The sequence below is a fragment of the Pyxicephalus adspersus genome, chromosome 3 (assembly GCF_032062135.1).
Source record: "Pyxicephalus adspersus chromosome 3, UCB_Pads_2.0, whole genome shotgun sequence".
Taxonomy (NCBI): domain Eukaryota; kingdom Metazoa; phylum Chordata; class Amphibia; order Anura; family Pyxicephalidae; genus Pyxicephalus; species Pyxicephalus adspersus.
In genome coordinates, this window is record NC_092860.1 from 59534316 (window position 1) to 59556599 (window position 22284).

The window sequence follows — 22284 nt, forward strand, 5'->3', positions numbered from 1 at the left end:
CTGATTTTAATAGACAGAAAAAAAAACAAAAAAACAAGGAATTAATGAGTTAGGGAGGTGGGGAGGAATGAACTAGTGAAGAATTAGGGGTTATATAAGAATACTGTTTATTTTTTACTAGTTAATTTTCTTTAACCTCCTGGTCGTTTCACTGATTTCTGTACCAAAAGTGGTACACTGTTTTTCATAAAAAAAAAATTTTATATTGTAGACCTGTAACTTACCGAAATATGTCCAAACAAGGGTCTAGTAGATATCCTGAATATAATAAAGTTTGAAACACACAACCATGAAAAAAATAGTTACATTTAATAATTAAGTTAAATAAAAAACACAAAAATTAGCTTAAACAAGAATGCGTAAATAAACCAAAAATACTGAAAATACAATAATTCTGTATACTGTATAGTACTATATTTTTCTAAAACACCTCCCTAGTGTGGTAAATTTTAAGAGTCCAACTTCACATTCCTATAGATAATATCACATAAATATATTTTGTATTGAATCCAGGGCTTTGTATTGAATCCAATACAAAATATCTGAATTTCCCGCCTAGACCCCTGTCGTCGGGCGTACGCACCAACGACATCAGGAATCGCCGAGGAATGCAAACGCTGAGAATTCTAATTCTCTCCATATTTCAATGCAAAAAGTAAAATATAATTAAATATATATGATATATAGATTTCTTTGTATTGGACTCAATACAGCTTTTTTGTATTGAATCCAATTCAAAATTATTAGAATTTTCCGCCTCCCGCCCACCCCGAAGCATGTACTGACATCACCAGGTGAAGACAGAAGAGTAAAGACTTCTCCGGAGGAGCTGCGGGAACAAGGTAAGTGTTTTTTTTTTTTTCTGCTGTAATGTGATTGTCATAGAATGTATGACAATCAGATTGCACTGTAATGCTTGTTTCTATTTTTAGGTTATTATATGTCATGCAGACTACACATTTGATCTACACATGACTGAAATTTGAAATACTTTGTAAGCATAAATTGTTTTACTGTCTTCCTATCTGTTTTACATAGAAAGTGCTGCAGTGTAATGTGCTGGACATAGGGAAATACATTCTAAAAAAACTTTACATTTCTGGGAACATGAATTGCCTAAGAAGTACTCCAGCGGTTATAACTCTGCTGCTTCCTTCACTTGTTAGCAGTTTTTGTTTACACACTGTTGAGCTGTGGACATGAATACCCTGCTTCAGAAACTATTGTTTGTCATTTAAACAAATAAGTAAACTAGTGACTGGATCTTTTTTTAATACAAAACTAAACCATTTTCTTTATTGGCTTTAGGTTTCTTTTACCCAACCTGGTCAAGCTCTCTGAATGGACCAGTTTTGAACAGTCATGGATCAGAGACTGACTGCATGGATGACTCTTCTAATTCAGGCACTCTTTCAAACTCTGGTGGGTCAAGAAGCTCCACTCCCTCACATCACCAGCAGTCCTCCCAGCACTCACCTTCTCACTACCCTACATCTGATAGTCCCCATGGATTTCCAGATCAAAGTAAGACCACAGGTGATGGAGACTTGTATACCAGCGATGCAGAAGTAGAGGCCAAAAGACGAATTATTTTCACTATTACTAGTGGTGGAAACTCATCAGGGAGGTCTCCATCTAGTAAGCATAGTCCGTTGACAGCTACTATTCGCTTGGAGAGTGGCCCGGGACAGGAAGGCAGAAGAAAAGGGAACCGACGCAAGAGGTCCTCTGCAGGAAACTATAGCCTGGTAGTTTCTCCTAAACGCAGATCTCTTCCATCATCTCTTGGCCTAAGTGGCTATACTTCAGGATCTCCAGTGAGCATCAACTCAATGGTAACATAACGGTTTAACCTATTTTAACATAAATTATTGATTATTTGCATTTAGGGTGTGGAATAAAGCTATATATTTTAGCCGGATTATCATTTAAAGTCCTGTCAAAAATGGTTTTACTGGACTGGGCATGAGGGTAAATTGCAAGCAGTTTTTTTCCTTGGTAGAGTAGGGGAAAGGGCTAAATCTCTGATGGAGGATTTATACTTTCATTATTCTAAAACACAAAAAGTTGTGGCTGAACCTACAATTAATGTTTGATTAACAATTTTGTCAAGTTAACCAATTCATACTGGTCATAAGAGTTAGAAGACTAGTATTTTTGTGTCCAATAATTATACAGTTTAGGGGGAAGGAGAAACGAATGCTCACTATTTTATTGCAACAACAGCAATCTTTACTTCCTAGGAGCACAGATAGTTCTTCTAGTTCAGTTAAATTACCATGTAGATATACTGTTTCTGGCTTTTCTTGATAATCCCTAATTTTCCAGGGTATTATTGTTTTAATTAAGATTGAGAAGTTCATGATAACCTGAGTACTGAATTATTCTGTTACTTGCCGGTTTTTCCTTACTTAAAATGTTCTTACTGTGATGAAACTCTTTCCCCTTGTATTATGCTATGTTTGAGAAAGATTGCAGATTTGCAGATGACTATTTCTAGACAATTTATTTAAAACAATAGAAAAAAAAGTCTGATAGTTGGGGCATGTATACCTGGAGCAAAAGAAATCCCAGAACATAGATCTGAGGTATCAAAACCTTATAGTCCCCATTCACCTCCCTAGCAGTAACCCCGAGTGTGACAAAATAAACAAACTACTCGGGGTAGTTAAGGTGAAAAAAAAAAGGCTTAGCTAGACCCATTGGCGTACTCCAGACTCCTGCGATGCTCGGGCCGCGTCTTCATAAGATCTGTCCCCCGGCCAGTGCATTGACGTTCCCCGTGAGTTCCTGGTGACGTTGGCGCGTAAAGCCCCTGTTAGGGCCGCGACAGGAATTTCAAATTTTGTATTGCATTCAATACAAAGGAACTATGTTGAATGCAATACACTGAATTTATGTGTAAAAGCAGTGCATTGGCTTTCATAAAAAATTTATTTTACAGAATATTTTATTCGTATGAGTATAATAAAGTTTTAAACACAAAGTTATGTCCACGTTTAATATTACAATTATTTTTTTAATTTTATTTAATTTATTATTTGACGTGATTTTGTGTTTAAAATTTTATTTTACTCATACTATTTATTTGTACTGAAATATTATTTTTTATGAAAAACATTGTACTGCTTTTTGACATATAAATCCGGAGAGAAATGAACCTCCCAGAAAGCTTTTGGACATCTCTACAACAAATGTGTTGGATCCGCTGGGTCTTGGTATGCTCTACAAAATAAAGAGATAAGTAGACAAGTAGATATGTGAGTGATTTTTGGGATTGCAGGTAATACTGCATCTCAGAAATCCTCCAAAAGGTTGAGACCAAAATGTTCCTTCCATCTGTTTTTGCAAGAGACGCAAGTTAAATAGTGTTAATGCGTTATGGCCCGTCTGTAGAAGTAGCAACATTATTTTTGTCAGTAGAGTATTTTAGAATAGAGTGATTACTGGATAAAATCTAGAACAAATGACCAATAGGCACATATTAAAATAATTAGGGTTTATGGACAATAATTTTTGTTTGATAGAAATGTTAGTATTAAATTTAGTAATTAAATGTTCATTATTTTCCAGGTAAACAACATTAATCAACCTTTGGAAATCACTGCAATTTCATCTCCAGAAAACTCGCTGAAAAGTTCTCCTGCCCCATACCAGGATCATGAATTACCCCCAGTCTTAAAAAAAGAGAAACCCCTAGCCTCAACTAATGGGGTTCACTACTCACCGCTTACAACAGAGGATGAGATGGAATCAGATGAGGAGGTCCACAGTACAAGGTAATATAGCTTACAAGTTTTTCTTTACCTTGTTTTGTATTCACAGTCAATGGACAGCCTTACAGAAGTGTTATTTAATATTCCACATTAAAACTGTGAAAATGGCAAATGTGTGTGGCACTTATGTCTGGTGCAGTTCCCCAACACACGTGTATTCCCAGCTAATAACTTTGTGCAGTTTTATCTTTTATATCCTTGACAATTGACAATTGAACAGCTGTGCTGTGAGGTTTCTCCTTCTTGCAAAAAGGGAGCATTGTTTTGTGAGCAGCTACATACTCCCTCAAATTTTTAAGTTTTTGGCTTTCTGGATTTTTCATCTTTTTACTTTTTAAACATTGTTAGACACAGCAACAAATTGTTTCATTTCTGTGGTTTCAAGGACCTATCTAATTTGCAGTGTCACAATGAGCCAGCCACAAAACAAAATAAAAAGTTATGTTAATTGTCACTTTGTAACATAATGTTGACAACTCCATGCAACTTCCCCTTTTTTACAAATATTAATAAAACCTTGCAGTGTTAAGGATGTAATATATAATCCTTTTTGGTGTTTCTGTGGAAATGTGCTGGCATTTTTGAAATGTAAAGCTGCGTACACACGTCCAATTTTTATCGTTGGAAATGAACGACGAACAACCGATTGGCCAAAAATCGTTTGTAAAAAAAGTAACCAACGGCGCCGACGAACGAGGATAGTCGTTGGAAATGAATGACCGGACCGGCGGATCGGATTGGACGACGATCGTTGACCATCTATCGTGTGTACGGTCGTTCAGTGATCGTGCATGTTCTGAGCATGCGCGATGAACAAACATTTGATCGATACAGGCTGTATTGTGTATGTGAGTGTATGTGAGTGTATGTATGTGTGTGTGTGTGTGTGTGTGTGTGTATATATATATATATATATATACGTGTGTACAATATCTTTGAACGATCGTGTCGTTATCTGTATGTACAGGATCGATGCTATACGATCGTTCGCAGATCGGACCGGCGGATCGGATTGGACGACGATCGTTGACCGTCTATCGTGTGTACGGTCGTTCAGTGATCGTGCATGTTCTGAGCATGCGCGATGAACGAACATTTGATCGATACAGGCTGTATTGTGTATGTGAGTGTATGTGTATGTATGTATGTGTGTGTGTGTGTGTGTGTGTGTGTGTGTGTGTGTATGTATATAAATATATGTGTGTACAATATCTTTGAACGATTGTGTCGTTATCTGTATGTACAGGATCGATGCTATACGATCGTTCGCAGATATCGTGCAGGATCGTTCGACGTTCGTTTACAAACGATAATAATTGGAAGTGTGTACGTAGCTTAATTGTCTGACTTTAGTCAAGTTGGTGCACTGCAAAAACAATACTAAAACCAAGTCCATGCTGCTCCTTTGTCCAGACCGCATTTTATTTCTTCAAGGAGTTTCCCAATGCAGACTGATATCATGAATAGACCCTTGATGTGTTGAAGTGCTTTGTCTTAAGATCCAAGTGATGTTCTGGTTTACATGCAGGGGAATTATATGCTGCACAAAGTAGTCTAATGAAAAATGACACTAAAATGATGCTGGTGACAGATTCTTTTTATTGCTATCTATTTTTTTGTCTAATTGTAAATAAAAATGCATAAACATTAAATAAAAATGTGCATGTTAAACAAGCACATTTGTATGTGCATGGGGCAGTGTAATTTATTAGTGCATGATATTGACTCCCCCTAAAATTTGTTCCTTTTTTTTTTCCTAACAGGGCAGAAAGGAAGAGTTCTAGTTTATGTTTTGAGAGCAAAGATTCACCACAAAGAAGTGAAGGAGAAAGAGGTAAGTCTGAAAATTTTCCTGTCATTTTCAACACTGGTGGTCCTTCTTTTACTGTCCATTTTCCTCCTGGTATTGATCCTTGCTTTCCCCTCCACCACTTTAGGTCTACCGTACCCAAGCAGAAAATCCTCTTGCGAGAGTGTAGGCAAATGGAAATCTACCTTCTCCCCGATCTCTGATGCAGCTCCCAGCCGCACCCCTGACAGCCCTGCCTCATCCCCACGCTGCAGTACCCAATACACATCTGTTGATGGGGCTCGTCGAGTTTCTGGGGGTATGAGTCCAGGGTCAGCTAGCAGTCTTGGCGAACACAGCCGATCAGACCTTGGCAAAGCACCTGAGGGAAACCTGTTCCTGAGTAAAAAGTTGGCATCTGATGGTGGAAAGAGAGAGGAGAGGGGTCAAAGCTCCAGAGTTGAACGCTCCAAAGGTCCTCGCAGTCGGGAAAGGGATGGGGAGGGAAGAGCAGGGAGCAACTTATTCATGTCACAGGGAACAGGGGTCCTACTGAATGGGAAGGGCCCTGGCTCAACACCTCTGCAAACACACCACCAACTCTTGAGCAACCTTACAACCGGCTCCCAGCTTACACTGCAGGGTGGCCTAACCTCAATGGCCAGCAACACAGTACTGCAGTCTCTCTTCAGCTCCATGCCTGTACAATTGACTGGCCCAGTTGGCCGTCTAGCTAATTCACATGGCATGGCCAGTTTCACATCGCCTGGAGTGACCGGTGGAACAGTAGGAGGTGAGTGAACCAGACCTCCCAGCTAAGCAGCAATATATAGTAGATATGTATTGTAAACACTGCTTCTGAAAAAAGTGAACTGTGTATTTGATGGGTTGCTAGATTTGAATGTTGTTGCACATTGATAGTCCTATTCAAAGAACTTCAAACAGACAGCTAAATGTATAGTTATAATTTATACACCTATTTTAATGGCCAAATGATTTGTAGCTCTATTCTCACATTCCTGTGATTTACACACCCCTGTAAAACTACACAACAGTTTAATGACTGTTAACTTGTTTAGCTTTGTTTTTCCATGTTACCTCTCTGCCTCCAGCCTATTTATTTTGTATTTAATCCATGTGATCCCATGGAGCAAAGGGGTGGCATGTGGTGACATGTAAAGTGCAATGACTTCAAACTTCAGTAATGTGTTGCAACCAAAGCCATTCTTCCCTATCATTTAACTATAGTGGTTAGAAATTGGTTGTTATGGGTTATTGCACTTTGCATTTTTTCACACTTCCCTAATATAGAAACTAAATCATCTGTGACAAAACATTCGGAGATAAGAAATGGTCAAAACATATCGTGTATCTGTGGGAGGAAGAAAAGAAGAGGAGGGAGGGAAAGCCAGGCAACACTTTATCTTCCCCTTCTGGATCAGTGTCATTTACTTCAACTAAGAAAGAGATGTCATAACCATTGTGCATATGAAGACCCTGGAATAAATATTTCAAGCTTCTATCACACCGTTCACTCTACTCGGACATCTGGAAACACCAGCAGTACGTCCAAATAGATATCAGTCCCACTATCAAATCCCTTACAAGTAGCAATTCGGTATCACGAGGCTCTTATTGCGGTAAAAAGCCCCAGCAATAATAAGTCTCCCCTTACCCCTGAGGTAGCCCGGTACGGGCGAAACGTGTCGGGTGGGACACCTTACCGCCATCGCTAACCTAGTATGATACTAAACGATATTGCTTTTTTTTTTTTTTTTGCGAAACTTGTGGTTATATGTTGGCCTACGATTCATTTATAGAGACACAGCTCTTAATCTTTTAAATTATGTTGTTGGAACAATCAAACTTCGTGTTTTTAAATTTAACTCTGGTTGCCCTTCAAAAGCCTGGCTTTCCCTCCTTCTCTTCTCTTCCTCCCACAGACACACGATATGTAATCACAGGCTGGGCCATTCCTCTTTGGTTATCCATTGGAGATTTTCTTTAAGGTGGAACAAACTAACAAATGGTCAAAACAACCTTTGTGCATTGTGATTGTCAACCCTGTGCGAATATATGTTTGAGAATGTTTAGCAAGAAAAAAAAAAAAAAAAATATGTGATGGTCTCTATCCACTGGGAACAGTGGTATAAAATCAGGGTAACATGTTTGTGTATGTTTACCATACTGTCTTTCAGGGTAAGCACAGGGTAAGGGGATTTTATTGTGCAGAGGATCAGATGAATGTAAAAATTGTGGTGGGCTATGTCTGCAGAGGAACTTGGTAAGTATGCAACTGGGGACAGGAGAAAAGTATACTTTCTAAACAAGTCTGACTAGGGGTAACATATTCAATATAAAGCCAACACAAATACATTTTAAAGATTTCGCTATTCCTACCAGCAGTGTAATGAGTCTGCAGTTTGATTTTGGGAAATAGAAAAGGGTTGTAAATAAAGTCTGACAGGTGATGTATGTGTACGTATAGGCAAAACTTTTTTTTTTTTTAGTTTTGATTAAACTAAGGAAAAGTTAAAATCGGCACGGTTATTTTTTTGCGGTCTGTGTACTATTGATGAAATTTCACTTTCTGTCCTAGAGATGCAACAGGAAGGAAGGTAGAATGGGTGAAAATCCACCTGTTCCTAGAGGTAGTTTCCTTTGGTATAGCTTAGTCACAACCCTGAGGGTACCTAGCGAGCAAGATGTATTCCATAACTGCTGTACAAAAGACTGAGCTTACTTATCTAGATCCTAGATGTACTGTGGTTCATGGTTATCTACATTATAAGACTTAACAGAATTAAAAATGTGATTCTCAATAATTTAGAATATCATTGAAAAGGTAAATTATTTCGGTAGTTGAATTCAAAATGTGAAATTTATATTATAATAGTGATTGCACACAGAGTGATATATTTCAAGCGTTTAATTCCATTTTGCTGATTATGGCCTACAGGTAATGACAAAATATTGGCCTATAGAAAAATATGTTCATGTACACACTCAATACTTGATGGGCACTTCTTTTGCATGAATGACTGCATCAGTGCACCGTCGCACGGAGGCTTTAACCCTGTGGCCCTGCTGAGTTGGTTTGGAAGCCCCGGATGCTTTGATAACTCGTCTGCATTTTTGGATCTGGTGTCCCCCATCCTTTTGACAATAACTTATAGCAGTGATGGCAAACCTTTTAGAGACCAAGTGCCCAAACTGCAACACAAAACCCACTAATTTATCATAGTGTCAATATGGCAATTTAACCTGAATACTGAGGTTTTAGCTGAGAAAAAACAACTCCTACATTAACATCTTTTGGCCTAAAAGAAAAACACAATAACAGAGCTTTTTGAAAACTAATGTGATTTTTGCTGTTGTATGCATGCAGATAATTAGTCTAACCTTGGAACATACTTTGTAAGTTTAAGAGCAACCCATGCAGCACTTGGGTCATCTGTCTGTTTCTGGCGTCAGATTTGATATAATTGAAAGCTGAAAGCAGCATCTCACGAGCATAAAATAACCCAAAGTAAGGAAAGCAATCCCAAGTGCTTTCATTGACTTTAATTTTTTCCATGTTGTGGAATTTTCTAAATGCAGTTTTACATTTGGAAAATTTTTCAGCAGCCCGCTGTCAAGGTCTCTTTAAAAAAACCTGCAGTTTTCTCTAAAATTATTTGATATCACAAAACATCCTTTCTGCTGTTTTCCCTAGATCTTGTAGTTGTTTGTTCAGTACATTGAAATGTAGTGTAAAATCTGTAAAGTAAAAAAAAAAAAAAAAAAAAAAAAAAGGTTAGTAAGCCAGGCCATATCAGTGAGCTGTGTATATTCCTTTTTCATTTTTTAGGCAACCTAATTTCATCTAAGCAGGCTACAAATCTCTCCAAGAAATGTCCTCTGCTCAGCCGGCAGACATTGCTGTACATAAGAGAACAATTATACTTTGCCTAAACCTCCTCAAAAAGTGCTTGAATGTGTCAAATGCAGAACACCAGCCATGATGTAATTCACATTTTTGTGACATTGTCAAATTTCACAACTGTATGAAACTAGATGTTGCCCCCCATCATAGAAGGTGCCCCATTACTAGTAATTGAAACCACTTTTTCTGGTCTTAGGTCTTTTGACAAAAAAAGCCTTCATTATACCATTGTAGATATCTATCCTTTGTGTGTGGCTAGAGCAGCAGACCATGTCTCCTGCACACTCTCCCATCCCAGGTCTGAGTCATGAGGTCAAAGGGGTGGTCTACAGCAGAAGTCACCAACCTGTGGTCTGTGGCTCTGGACGATGCCCTTGGGGGGAGGGGGGCGGTCGCACCGGCCTGAGACGTGGACCGTGTCTCCTGTATGCATCGCAGGTTCAGGGTGGTGGGCGGGTTGTGTCTAAATTCAGGTTTCTTCCCCTTTGAGTGACACACGGCTCCCCACGCATCAGTGGTCTGGAGTACGTGCATTTAGTAGTCCGTGACCTGCAAAAGATTGGGGAACACTAACCTACAGCATAAATACTTCTACTCTTGCATGAATATTTATATATCTGCCTTCATCCAAGCACATGCTTTTTGTAAGTTAGTGGTGAGCTGCTGACTAACATTACTTGCTATGCTCTGGACTCGACCTTTAACAGTATTTCTGCTACGTCGCATCTCAGATGTGTTGAATAATTTTATCCTTGTTTAGGAAATCGTTAGTTGCTAAAACTAAGATACTGTGAATATTTCCTCAATTTCCCTTCAAAAAACTTTTTTTCTTTTAATTTCACCAAGTTTGACAACAATTATGTGGTTGAGGTCAAAGTGCCCTCTGACACTTGATGTGTGACATACAACACTTTCATTACACAGAATACATAACGTTTTACTATTGAGTTCACTCACTCCAAATGTCTCTGTCCAGGCCTCCTGAAATGATCTTCCACTATCTGTTTTTGCTGTACTTCTTTTTGGGTGTGCAAGACTTGGATTCTACAAATTCACAAAATAAAAAAAATTACGAACACCCAATACAAATCTATCCCCATACCAAAAATAGCTAACACTATTAGTTAACACCAAGGAAATGGATATTCCCTGAATCAACAATCTACGAGAGTTATTCTCAGCTTGGGGTTACTTTTGAATTTGCTGACCACCAGCGCAAAGGAGTGATCTTCCACTGACCACCAGCTTTTGGCTTGCTCTGAAAAGCCATCTTAGTGCATTTCTTACCTTTGATTCACCTCCACTGTACATACGTTGGACCTTCTTGGGGAATTTGCATAAATAAAATGAAGTGGAGGTGTAGCGCACATTTCCCATACACAGGAAGCATGCAGATCTCAATCATCCATACAAGCTCTCATTTTCCCACAGTACCACATTTCAAAGGTTTGTTTGCAGGAGCCAATAACAAAGAATGGCAACCCAGCAAAACCACATAACTGCTATTCACATTGTGACAAGCCCTTTAAAAATATGGAGGGGGTCTTCTTTGTTTTTGTTCCCCTATAATAACAAAATACAAATAAATATAATGGAAAAACCCAATGTATATAAAAAATAAACTTCTAGAACGTTGACCAAATAGTACAAATATTGACAATATTGCATAATAGTGCATTTTATCAGTTCCCTTATGGCTTTATTCTGCCAATATGATACTTATTATAGAAACTTCCACATTCCTTCCTAGACATATAGTGCAGAAACTACACTTTGGTCACAGTTCAATAATACAAAAAACAGTGTTTTTCAATCAAGATGATAAACCAGGGAAGAAAAAAGTGGGTGGGCAATGGCCCAGGGGGAGGGCCAGCAGAGGTGTGGGAAGCACTTGCACACAGAGAGGGCTCGAAGTTCCCCAGGTTTGCCACCACTGGCTACAGGGTGCCCAACCTACGGCTCCCAGAGCTGTCAGATCTGGCCCTCTCCTCATTCCCACTTTGCTCTCTGCTTGTTGTCTTGCGGGGGATGGGCCGTGTATCTCTATGACCTGGATGTCCAAACTTTTTGCAAAGGGGCCCAGATATAGTGAGGTGAAAATGTGTGGGGGCCCGACCATTCAACACGTACTCAGGGTTAGTGTGGGCGTGGTTGGTGCGGGTGTCCCATAGCACACCCCCACCAGGGTGGTTTGAGGGATTCCCTGTGCACAGAGTCCAGTGTCAGTGCTGGCTACGTGCAGAGCATGTTCTTGGAATCAGAGTGGACGTGGTCCGCGCAGGTCCCGCACAGCACGCACCCACTATAATGATGTAGGGGATTCCCTGTGCATACATGGGGACTCCCGTCCAGGCGATTATGCCGCCGAGTAGCGTACCGATAATTGCAAGGCGGTTGATCAACTCTAATAAAATAGGTTTATTGTATGCATGTATTTTATGCTGTGGTCAACAGTGCTGGTGGGCCGCATAATATTGATTTTTTTGCCAGAGGCTGCGAGCCGGTGGAAATCTGAACACGAGCCTCAATTGGCCCCCGGGCTGGACTTTGGACATGCCTGTTCTATGAGATTGTGCTACCAGGAGAGGAAGCTGCTCCCCGCCCACCTTGTACTTTGAGATAATCTTACCTTGTACAGCAGCAGCAAAGGGGTGAGATGTGTCCATGCTGCTGTCTTTATTTTCATTTATAAATCCTCATATCTCCTACACTGATCGTCATAGAAATGTGAAATTTTCAAGATACATAGGGGATCCTAAGAGCTGCTACTAAACCAAATTTAAGCCCTCTACACTTAAAAAGTTGCCAGATAAAGGCTCATATTTTCACACTAAGTGGGGCTAATTCAAGACCAGGGTCCCCAAATTGTGTTTGCATGTTGGGGAGCCCCTGGGGTCATGACTATAAACTTTGTACAGCACTGCATAATATGTCAGGGCTATATAAATACTATGTAATAATAATAACAGAGGGATGTTGGCAACTGGAAATGTGAAAGCCAGTAGGAAATGCCTTTTGTCCCCCCCTTCCCTAATAAAAAGGTTATACACATCATATCATGCTACCCTGTCACACATAGCTTTCCCTTTACATTCTATGAACCCCAATTTCTATGTAAGAAAAGGGAAATATAACTGCAAGTGCAGGACTCTTGTGGCTAACTTCTCCCAAAATGTCATCACTACAGCACCATCACAAGATATAATAAACTATACCTGTTGCACCATGCTACCCTGTCACACATAGCTGGCCACTTACCTTCAGTGAACCCCAATTCATCTTTACCAGTAGAGAAAAGTAAATGTACAATAAGTGTACTCTTGTGGCTACCCTCTCCCCCAACTAAAATTTTATCACTCCTATCATACCATGATGCCCACACATATAAATGTCTGCGTATGTTCTATGAATTCCTATTTCTCCTGTAAGGGGAGGTGTAGGTATATATTAAAATGTAAGATAAGTGGGGACTCTTGTGGCTAACTCCCCCTAAAATTTTTTTGTTGCAGTGCCATCACAAGATAAGAAAAACTATAGCTATTATACCATGCCATCTTGTCACACATCTGGCCACTTACCTTGTGTGAACTCTAATTTCACATAAATAGGGAGACATAGGGACCTGAGGATTTAGCAGTAAGAACATGTACCCCTTGGCTGTCACATGAAATGCATTTCTCTTGAAGTATCCAATGCAAAGATTCTTGAGTTGTCATTTCATTTATTTGGTGCAAGTACGTTATAGTAACTGGAAACATTTCAATTTCATTTTAAATTAAAATTATTCTAGTTTAAAACATACATTTTTAATTTTTGTTTGCATTGTGGCCTGCGAGTTTTATCCCAATGTCAACAGCGGGCCCAGATTAAAAAAGGTTGGGCACCACTGCTCTGTCAGATTTAGGGCAGGCGAGTTTGCTAGCCAGTCAAATACTGGGATACCATGAACAATAAACCAGGTATTCGTACTGTTGGCAGTGTGGCAGGTGCCAAGTCCTGCGGGAAAATGATATCTGCATCTCCATAAAGCTTGTCAGCAGAGGAAAGCGTGAAGTGCCCTACATGGTGAACCAACATTCAAGTAATATATCACTCTGTGTGTAATGATCTATATACCAGAAGTTTCCCTTTTCAAATTGAATTACTGAAATGAATAACTTTTCCTTTGTGTGTGTATATGTATGTATGGCCAAGATAAACTCTGCAGTTGTTCCTTTTTGCATCAAAGCACTGCTTGCTCCAGACGTTATTGAATGTTTAGGCTCCATCATTTTTTTATTTTTTTTTTTTTGTGATTAACTTACAGTGAGGATTTTATACAGTAACTGACACCATACTGCCTAATTATTTGTTGAGACAAACATCTGTCCTAATTGCATTTATTAAAATAATGTATCTGTTCGGACTTGCATACTAATTCAATTTTAGAACAAACCTATAGGCCCGCTCTGTATGTAACCCGCGGACTAGAACTACTTGTAAATATATACACAGTGAGGGAAAGAAGTATTTGATCCCCCTGCTGATTTTGTACGTTTGCCATCTGACAAAGAAATGACTAGTCTAATTGTAATGGTAGGTTTATTGTAGCTGTGGGGGACAGAATAACAACAAAAGAACCCTCAAAAACCCAGTGCTCAAAAGTTAGAGCTTGATGTTCATTGTAATGAGTGAAATAAGTATTTGATCCCCTATCAACCAGAAAGATTTCAGGCTTCCTGGTGCCTTCTCTGTATGCAGGTAACAAGCTGAGATTAGGAGCACCCTCTGTAAGGGATTGCTCCTAATCCAAGCTTGTTACAGTATCTGTATAAAAGACACCTGTCCACAGAAGCAAATAATCAGATTCCAAACTAGCCCCCATAACCAAGAACAAAGAGCTGTCCAAGGATGTCGGGGACAAGATTGTGAACCCACACAAGGCTGGACTGGACTACCAGACTATTGCCAAGCAGCTTGGTGAGGTGACAACAGTTGGCGTGATAATTTGCAAATGGAAGAAACACAAAATAACTTCAATCTCCCTCGGTCTGGGGCTCCATGCAAGGTCTCCCCTCGTGGAGTTGCAATGATCAGGAGAACGGTGACAAAGCTACCCAGAACTACACGGAGGGAACTTGTCAATGATCTCAGGACAGCTGGGACCATAGTCACCAAGAAAACAATTGGTAACACACTGCGCCGTGAAGGCCTAAAGTCTTGCAGAGCCGCAAGGTGTCCTGCTCAAGATAGCTCATGTACAGGCCCGTTTGAAGTTTGCCAATGAACATCTGAATGATCCAGAGGAGAACTGGGTGAAAGTGTTGTGGTCAGATGAGACCAAAATTGAGCTATTTGGCATCAACTTAACTCGCTGTGTTTGAAAGAGGAGGAATGCTGTCTATGACCTCAAGAACACCATCCCCACCGTCAAACATTGAGGTGGACACGTGCTTTGGGGGTGTTTTTCTGCTAAGGGGACAGGACACCTTCACCGCATCAAAGGGACAATGGGACGGGGCCATATACCATCAAATCTTGGGTGAGCACCTACTTCCCTCAGCCAGGGCATTGAAAATGGGTGAAAATTCCAGCATGACAATGACCCAAAACACAGGCTAGGGCAACAAAAAAGTGGCTCAAGAAGAAGCACATGAAGGTCCTGGAGTGGCCTAGCCAGTCTCCAGACCTTAATCCCATAGAAAATCTGTGGAGGTAGCTGAAGGTTCAAGTTGCCAAACATCAGCCTTGAAACCTTACTGACTTGGAGAGGATCTGCAAAGAGGAGTGGGACAAAATCCCTTCTGAGATGTGTGAAAACCTGGTGGCCAACTACAAGAAACATCTGACCTCTGTGATTGCCATCAAGTGGTTTGCCACCCAGTCATCTTTTGCGAAGGGATCAAATACTTATTTCACTCATTACAATGCACATGAAGCTGACTTTTGAGCACTGGGTTTTTGAGGGTTCTTTTGTTATTTGGTCTCACACCTACAATAAACCTACCATAACAATTATAGACTGGTCATTTTCTTTGTCAGAGGGCAAACGTACAAAATCAGCAGGGGATCAAATACTTCTTTCCCTGTGTGTGTGTGTATTCTCCATCCTTCCTTCTAAAGGATTTTCTAATTCCACATTGCCTATCTTGCTATATTCATACTACACAGCCAAGACAGGGGATACATTCAGTTCCTAAACAGGCAATCGATCTTCCTGGTTCAGCAGTTCCTGTATGTCACCTCTTCAATCTCCTTTGCTCAGCTATTCAACATTATTAACCTTGGGCCGTATATGCTGACTGGGGAACAATAATGCAAACTAGGTAGTAGCAAAGTGATGTTCGTGGCTTGCAGGGGTGTGTGTCACACTGCTGTACATGGCAGCTTATTGGGGGCAACAGTGGAAAAAAGGTGTAGCCGAATGCAGTAATGTGCATGGGAAATAATATGCAGTTGTTCCTTAGTAACCATGTTCTCTTTTCTGCAGGTATTTAATTATCTACCTCACTTGAATTCACCTATGCAAAGACAGACCTGCTATTTTGTTGTTTTTTTTTCTATTTTTTTTATTGTGTATTTTGTTATATTGTCCACCTTCCATCAAAAAAAAAAAGGGTGCTCAACATAAGTTGGGGGCAATTTTCTCCCCCAGTCCTTCATTTTTTGTAGCCACCACTGGTTCAAGCTAAAATCACTTCATCTTTTACCAATTTCTGCGCTAGGACACACCTAACCCTTATTCCACTGTGAATGAGAACCTTGCAACAAGATCCGGGAAAAGCAACAGTACTCTTATTTATAATTGTATTTCTTTTTTTTGGATTTTTTTTGTGGAGAACATAGCTCAACAAATGAGCAGAAAATTGGATCGGCACTTGGATTTGAGATTCACATGAGGGATATGATAGGATTTCTGTCATCATGCCTCTAATCAGATGGTGCTACGCATACAAGATTGTGCCTCAGTCTATTGGTGCTGTTAAGTTGCGGTGCTTTTTGAACAGTACACACTGGAACTTCTAGATCCATTGTGTCAATGAAATGTGTGCTTAATTTATTAATGACTTCTGTACCTATGTTACCAAAGTACATTTTCTTATGTTTCTAGTAAGATGACAGATATCTGTCTGCTCAGAGAATCGAATGCGCCTCCTTGTTTTTGTTGTTGGTTTCCCAAATTTCCCAGATAATGATATGGCAGCTATGTGTGTGTGATTGCAGCAGTAGTAATGGTTTAACCCCAGGTTATTAAGGCACAGTAATTGTTGGACCTAGAGTTGTCTGTAGATGTAAAAAGAATTTATAAGTTATGAATTGACTTTTTTTTTCAAATACTTGATTTCTTTAAAACATAATTTAAGCTAAAATGCATACATATGCTTATATTGTAATTTGTGTATATTACATTTGTGTATAGGTACATATTTATATGTATATAGATTTTTTTAACATATATCAAAGAATGATTTTGCTGTCATGCATCTGAAACATCTCCAGTTACAATTCATATCCCCCCTCTCCCCAAATATTCATGACATCCTTTTAGAACAGGGTCTTGTAATTCACATGACTGAGGACTTTAGCTGATCCTGATTTGAAAGGATCTTTTTCATTGATGAAAGGATACTTGTATAAGAGTTACAGTCTGGGCAGGCTTTAGACTATAGTGCAGACTTTGTTAACCTTCGTATTGTGAAAATCATGTATGTCAAGTCTGTTTTGTTTCTTACACAATATATAATGTGTAATCTGACAGCTTGCCTACTTTTTCTTGTGGTCACCATCTAATTTATGGGAATTCTTTCACAGATATTGGGGAAAACTAGCATTTCATGTTTACATATTATTCTATCAGTTTCCCTTCTCTGTGTTCATGCTTATTTATTAACCTCTAAAAACTGGTTCAGGCCCTAAACACACAATTCAAGGATTACCTAGTAAACTCTTATGAGAGGCAGGGGATTCAGCTAACATTTTACAAGCACTAAACAACTTTCATGAGGCCCTTATCACACTTGATTTTGTTTTTTTAAAACATTCATGTACTGCATTTTCAAAATTGGTCCGGTGCACTTGGGGCTGTGTTGGCAGTCGATTTTAAGGTGCCCCTTTACACAATGCATGTCTAATGTGCGAGTAATGTGTCATGTCACACATGAGCAATTCTGGCCCTAAAGAGTGCTGAAATGACAGACCTGCTGTGATAACTAAACTGATAACTAAGACAAAAGACAGCAAATACATTCTGCTCAGAAATCCACTTTTCAACATTCTGCTAGGAAATCCACTTTTTCAATCAGTTTTGCCGATTGCTGTTTTCAAAAACCCGCTACTGTTTTACTAAATTTGTCTTTACACAAGTGTTTTGTTTTTTGCTCATATCATACACAACATTCTTAGTATAAACCTAACACATAATTCACATTTCCCTCTACATATTTTTAATTACATGCAGTTTTTAATAACTCCTTCCTCAACTTAGATTAGCATGTTGATCATGTCTTCTCTGCTGGGAAGAGATAGGAATTGACTCGCTAAAATGATCATAAACTAATCTTTCCAAATGAAAGTATGAATCAGGCAACATTTCCTGTAGTATTTTAATTAATGGATGGTGCTTTAAATGTGATGCCTGTGAATGATTTTTTATTTTGATCCTTAAGGATACTTAACAAGTATTTTTAGGAATTAAATTATCATTAGCATTTGTAAAGTCGGGTTTTCTTTGACCTTTTATAAGCTTACATTAGCCCACTGCTGTCATCTTTAATGGAAGTGTTCTTGTTATCATCCAACACTTGTGAAATTTTTGGTTCCTACAGGTCCACAATTTCTACAAATTTATATTCTATATGCCTGGTCTTATATATGATGTTTACATGTGTAAATACCAAATGTAGCTTTAAACACTAGTGGGATAAACTCTGGTTAGTCACACAATTTGAAATGGCTTCAAAGCTTATTCAGTAAGGTGGTGCCAAAAGCAGTTCAATGCAGAGTAATAATGCATAGTAAGCAGTCAGAAATCAACTATGGCTGATGTGACCTTGATCTGCCTTCTATGTATGATGGCATTTCACACAATGCATTTGCTGTTTGAACTGAGTCAACATGAATTTGGTTATCTTCTCATAATTCTGGTGGAATAAAACACTATCTTGCCCACCCCCCTTATGTGAAGACATGCGTACCTGTATCACTTTTCTGAAAGGTAGAGCCTTATTTAATAATGTAGTCTAAAACTGACATAGATTTAGGGAAGCTGATCTCAAGCCTTATTCACTAAGTGAACCTATATTTGCTGTATATATCCGGACGCATGCAAGGCACTTTAGACATCCAAATAGGGAAAGTATCTTTTTATCCAACTTATCTAATTGGGTCCATTGTTACTTCTCATTACTTTTCACACTTTATTTTAGCCCACTGTCTTATAATATTTTTATATTTTGGGTAGAATTGGCATCTGTATAAAGGCAACTGCAGGAGCCTTGAGATTTTCTGCGGGGCACAATCAGCAGTCGCAATCACCTGTACAAGGACTTTTATAAGAAATAAATCGAATATATATATATATATATATATATATATATATATATATATAATCTTTGCCCGTTTAACTTTACAGTAATTTAAAAACCTTCCTAACACAAGGTCACACTTTCCTTGCAGTAGGCCTGGGAAGTGGCTTATGCTCAGTTTGCTAAAAAAAAAGTATTTAGCATACATGGATGGGTTCAGCCTTCATAAGCTAACAGCTTGCCAGATTTCTGCATTCCAAAACTCACTGTGCTAAGAGAGTATAGCAATGATACTGGCCTTAATAACCTGCTCCAAATGACATTCTGCAACTGTTTAATGATGAGTATGTGGGTTGAATAATATAAATCTCTATATAAATATCGGCGTTTGGCATTTTGTATAATAGAATTCAATTTGGTCTATTTTTTGTCTTGCCTTAGGAGGAAATTAGAATAAAACAGATGTTTGTAAAAACACTCTTCAAATTCTTTCCTGCATAGTAATTATTTTAATACTTGCCCTTTATGCCTTGTAAAATGTTTCCATCTTCTATTGACACTGTTTTACCTTAATTTTTGTGAATTGTTGCTTTGGACATTTTGAAAAGCGATAATAAAAAGCTTAAAGTTTCAGGAAATGACTGCTTCTTTTTTTGGTTTAACTTACATGCATATTGTATCCAGCAAACTGATTTGAAAGAAATTTCGTAAGTAGTGCAGGACATTTTAAATGCTGTGGTTTTTTTGGGTTCTTTCCTGCTTATACGTCAACAATTTCTCCCTAAAATATAACAACCCAAGTAGTCCACACATTAGGAAGAAATAAAACTAAAACATCCATAAATTATGTGTAATAAAGTGGAATAGCACAGGGAATAAATATTGAACACGCTTACTGAAATTTAATAAATACTTCGTAGAAAAGCTGTTATTGGTAATGACAGCTTCAAAGGGACTCCTGTATGAAGAAACTAGTCGCATACATTGCTTAGCTGTGATTTTGGCCCATTCTTCTACACAAAATGCTTAAAATCTTGAAGGTTTCGGGGGCCTCTTCTATGAACTCTGATCTTCAGTTCTTTCCATAGATTTCCAGTCCAGCTTTTGGGGCTCCAGGAGTGCACAAGAAATAATCCCAAAACTGTCTGCTCCATTACTTTGTGGCATTTCTCATTTGTTTAAAAAAATTTTTTTAAAAACATACTTAATAAAAAAAAGTAATAAAAATACCACACAGAACTATATTTGTATGAAAGGTAATTTATCATTTTTTTACAGCAGTGATTAACATAATGTAGATTATTAGTTTGTGAGGTTTTTTTTTTTAGCTGAACTCCAGGTGGACTGCCCCACCAAGGGATGAATGAGTGGTGCCCAGCTCTTAAAAAAAAAAAAAAAAAAAAATGCATACTAAATATTTGTACCTACAAGCAAGTTAGAAAAAGCAGCTCCCATTTTTGTTTTCCCCATCCTCAAATTTAGAAGTCATTGGTGTCTTCCACAAAAGAATGGAAAGCTGAATTGAAAAGGGGGACTTTGGTAAATAATTTCATAGTTCAAAGTTCTGCTTATATTTCAGGACATTTGGGCAATAAAATGTTAAGCTAAAACATTTTGTAAGGAAGTAAAAAGCTCTAAAACAGCCTGATGATGGCTGTAAGGTAGCATCAGTGAGTAGGCCACATTTGACCCCAAACAGCAAGCCTGCTATACCTTTTGCAGAACTGAAACTGCTGATGACTTAAGGTCAATATTCATTATGGAGTTGTGACTAAATGGAACTAAAACGCACTTGGGAGGGATCTAATACATGCCACTCATGCAAGACCAGCAAAGAATTTACAGAACCTGGAGGCGTTTTGGACAGCTTTACCACCTAAAGCAATCAAGGGTCTCATCCACAACTACCACAAAGGACTATATGCCCACACTAATAAAAACTAAGGGTATGCAAAGTTTTGAACAGGGGCCATCTCTTTGTTTTACCTAGTGTTATGTTTTACTTAATGGTTGTGCTATTCTGTAATAGCTTGAAGTTTTATGTAGATCCCACTGAAAGTAAATCAAATGTGTTTTGATCACTCATGGTTTCTTTTAAGAATGATACACAACTTACAAATTTTGTCACAGCAAATTTGTAAACTGGTGAATGCAACTGTAAGAAATTCATCATTGGTTGGACAAAAAGCCCTGTGAAGCACGTTGGGGTTAGTATGTTGTAGTGACACAGGGACTAATGAATTCCAAGCACTAGCAAGATATTTTACACAAAACAATGTCCATGGTGGTGCCAGGGAGTTGGCAATACCTATCCCACAGCCAATCGCAGGTCTCAGACTGTGCCATGTCCACATGTTAGCTACAAAGCCACAGTTGGTGCACTGTAGGTGTTTTATGAAAGGTGAATATACCATAAAGACACATTTCATATAAAAGTGCCCAATCATAGAATAATGATTAAAGACCATTTTGTGAATTCTTTTTGTGATTAGCCCTGTCCTCATAGTCCTGCATAGTCCTTCCAAATCCAAAAAGCCAGAGAAAATGTTCTACACCATAGGTTTATTAGTTAAAGATAATACAAAGCAGGAATAAAATTTGACTGAAATTAGAGTCTCACATGCTTGTTTGTGACTTGTAAGCCTTGAATTGGGAAGAAAAGGAACATCAAGATCAACAGTACTTCTACAACAATCCTGACTAATGGTCCCCATACTTGTTAGTGTATTTATAAAGCTGTAATTCTAATATTCACTAAACATTTTCTATTGAAGAAACAAACAGTACCAATTAAAAACATGTGAACCTGGAATATTCTCCACCAAAAATGTTTATGAATGTTAGATCTATTGTTTTATATAAACAAGGGAAGAATGTAATTGTTGACCACAACAATTCTCACATTTTTGTTGCTGGAAAAGATTGAAATACAGTTAGATCCATAAATATTTGGACAGAGACAACTTTTTTTCTATTTATGGTTCTGTACATTACTACAATTTTAAATGAAACAACTCAGATGCAGTTGAACTGCAGACTTTCAGCTTTAATTGAGTGGGTTAAACAAAAAGATTGCATAAAAATGTGAGGAACTAAAGCTTTTTTTTTTTTTTTTACACAATCACTTCATTTCAGGGGCTTAAAAGTAATTAGACAATTGACTCAAAGGCTATTTCATGGGCTGGTCTGGGCAATTCCTTCCTTATGTCATCATTATCAATTAAGCAGATAAAAGGGCTGGAGTTGATTTGAGGGGGGTGCTTGTATGTGGAAGATTTTGCTGTGGACAAC

At 38.5% G+C, this 22284-nt stretch overlaps 1 protein-coding gene across 1 annotated transcript in view; it reads left to right on the forward strand.

Moving 5' to 3' along the window:
* The window catches only part of DOT1L (DOT1 like histone lysine methyltransferase), a 111797-nt gene extending 92166 nt beyond the window's left edge, over positions 1-19631 (forward strand). Inside the window, exons 24-28 of the mRNA XM_072404861.1 lie at positions 1309-1835; positions 3574-3779; positions 5540-5610; positions 5714-6358; positions 15960-19631. Coding sequence (XP_072260962.1) covers positions 1309-1835; positions 3574-3779; positions 5540-5610; positions 5714-6358; positions 15960-15967 — 1457 coding nt within the window. The 3' untranslated portion in view covers positions 15968-19631. The remainder of the gene's footprint in view (positions 1-1308; positions 1836-3573; positions 3780-5539; positions 5611-5713; positions 6359-15959) is intronic.
* The last annotated feature ends 2653 nt before the right edge of the window (positions 19632-22284 follow it).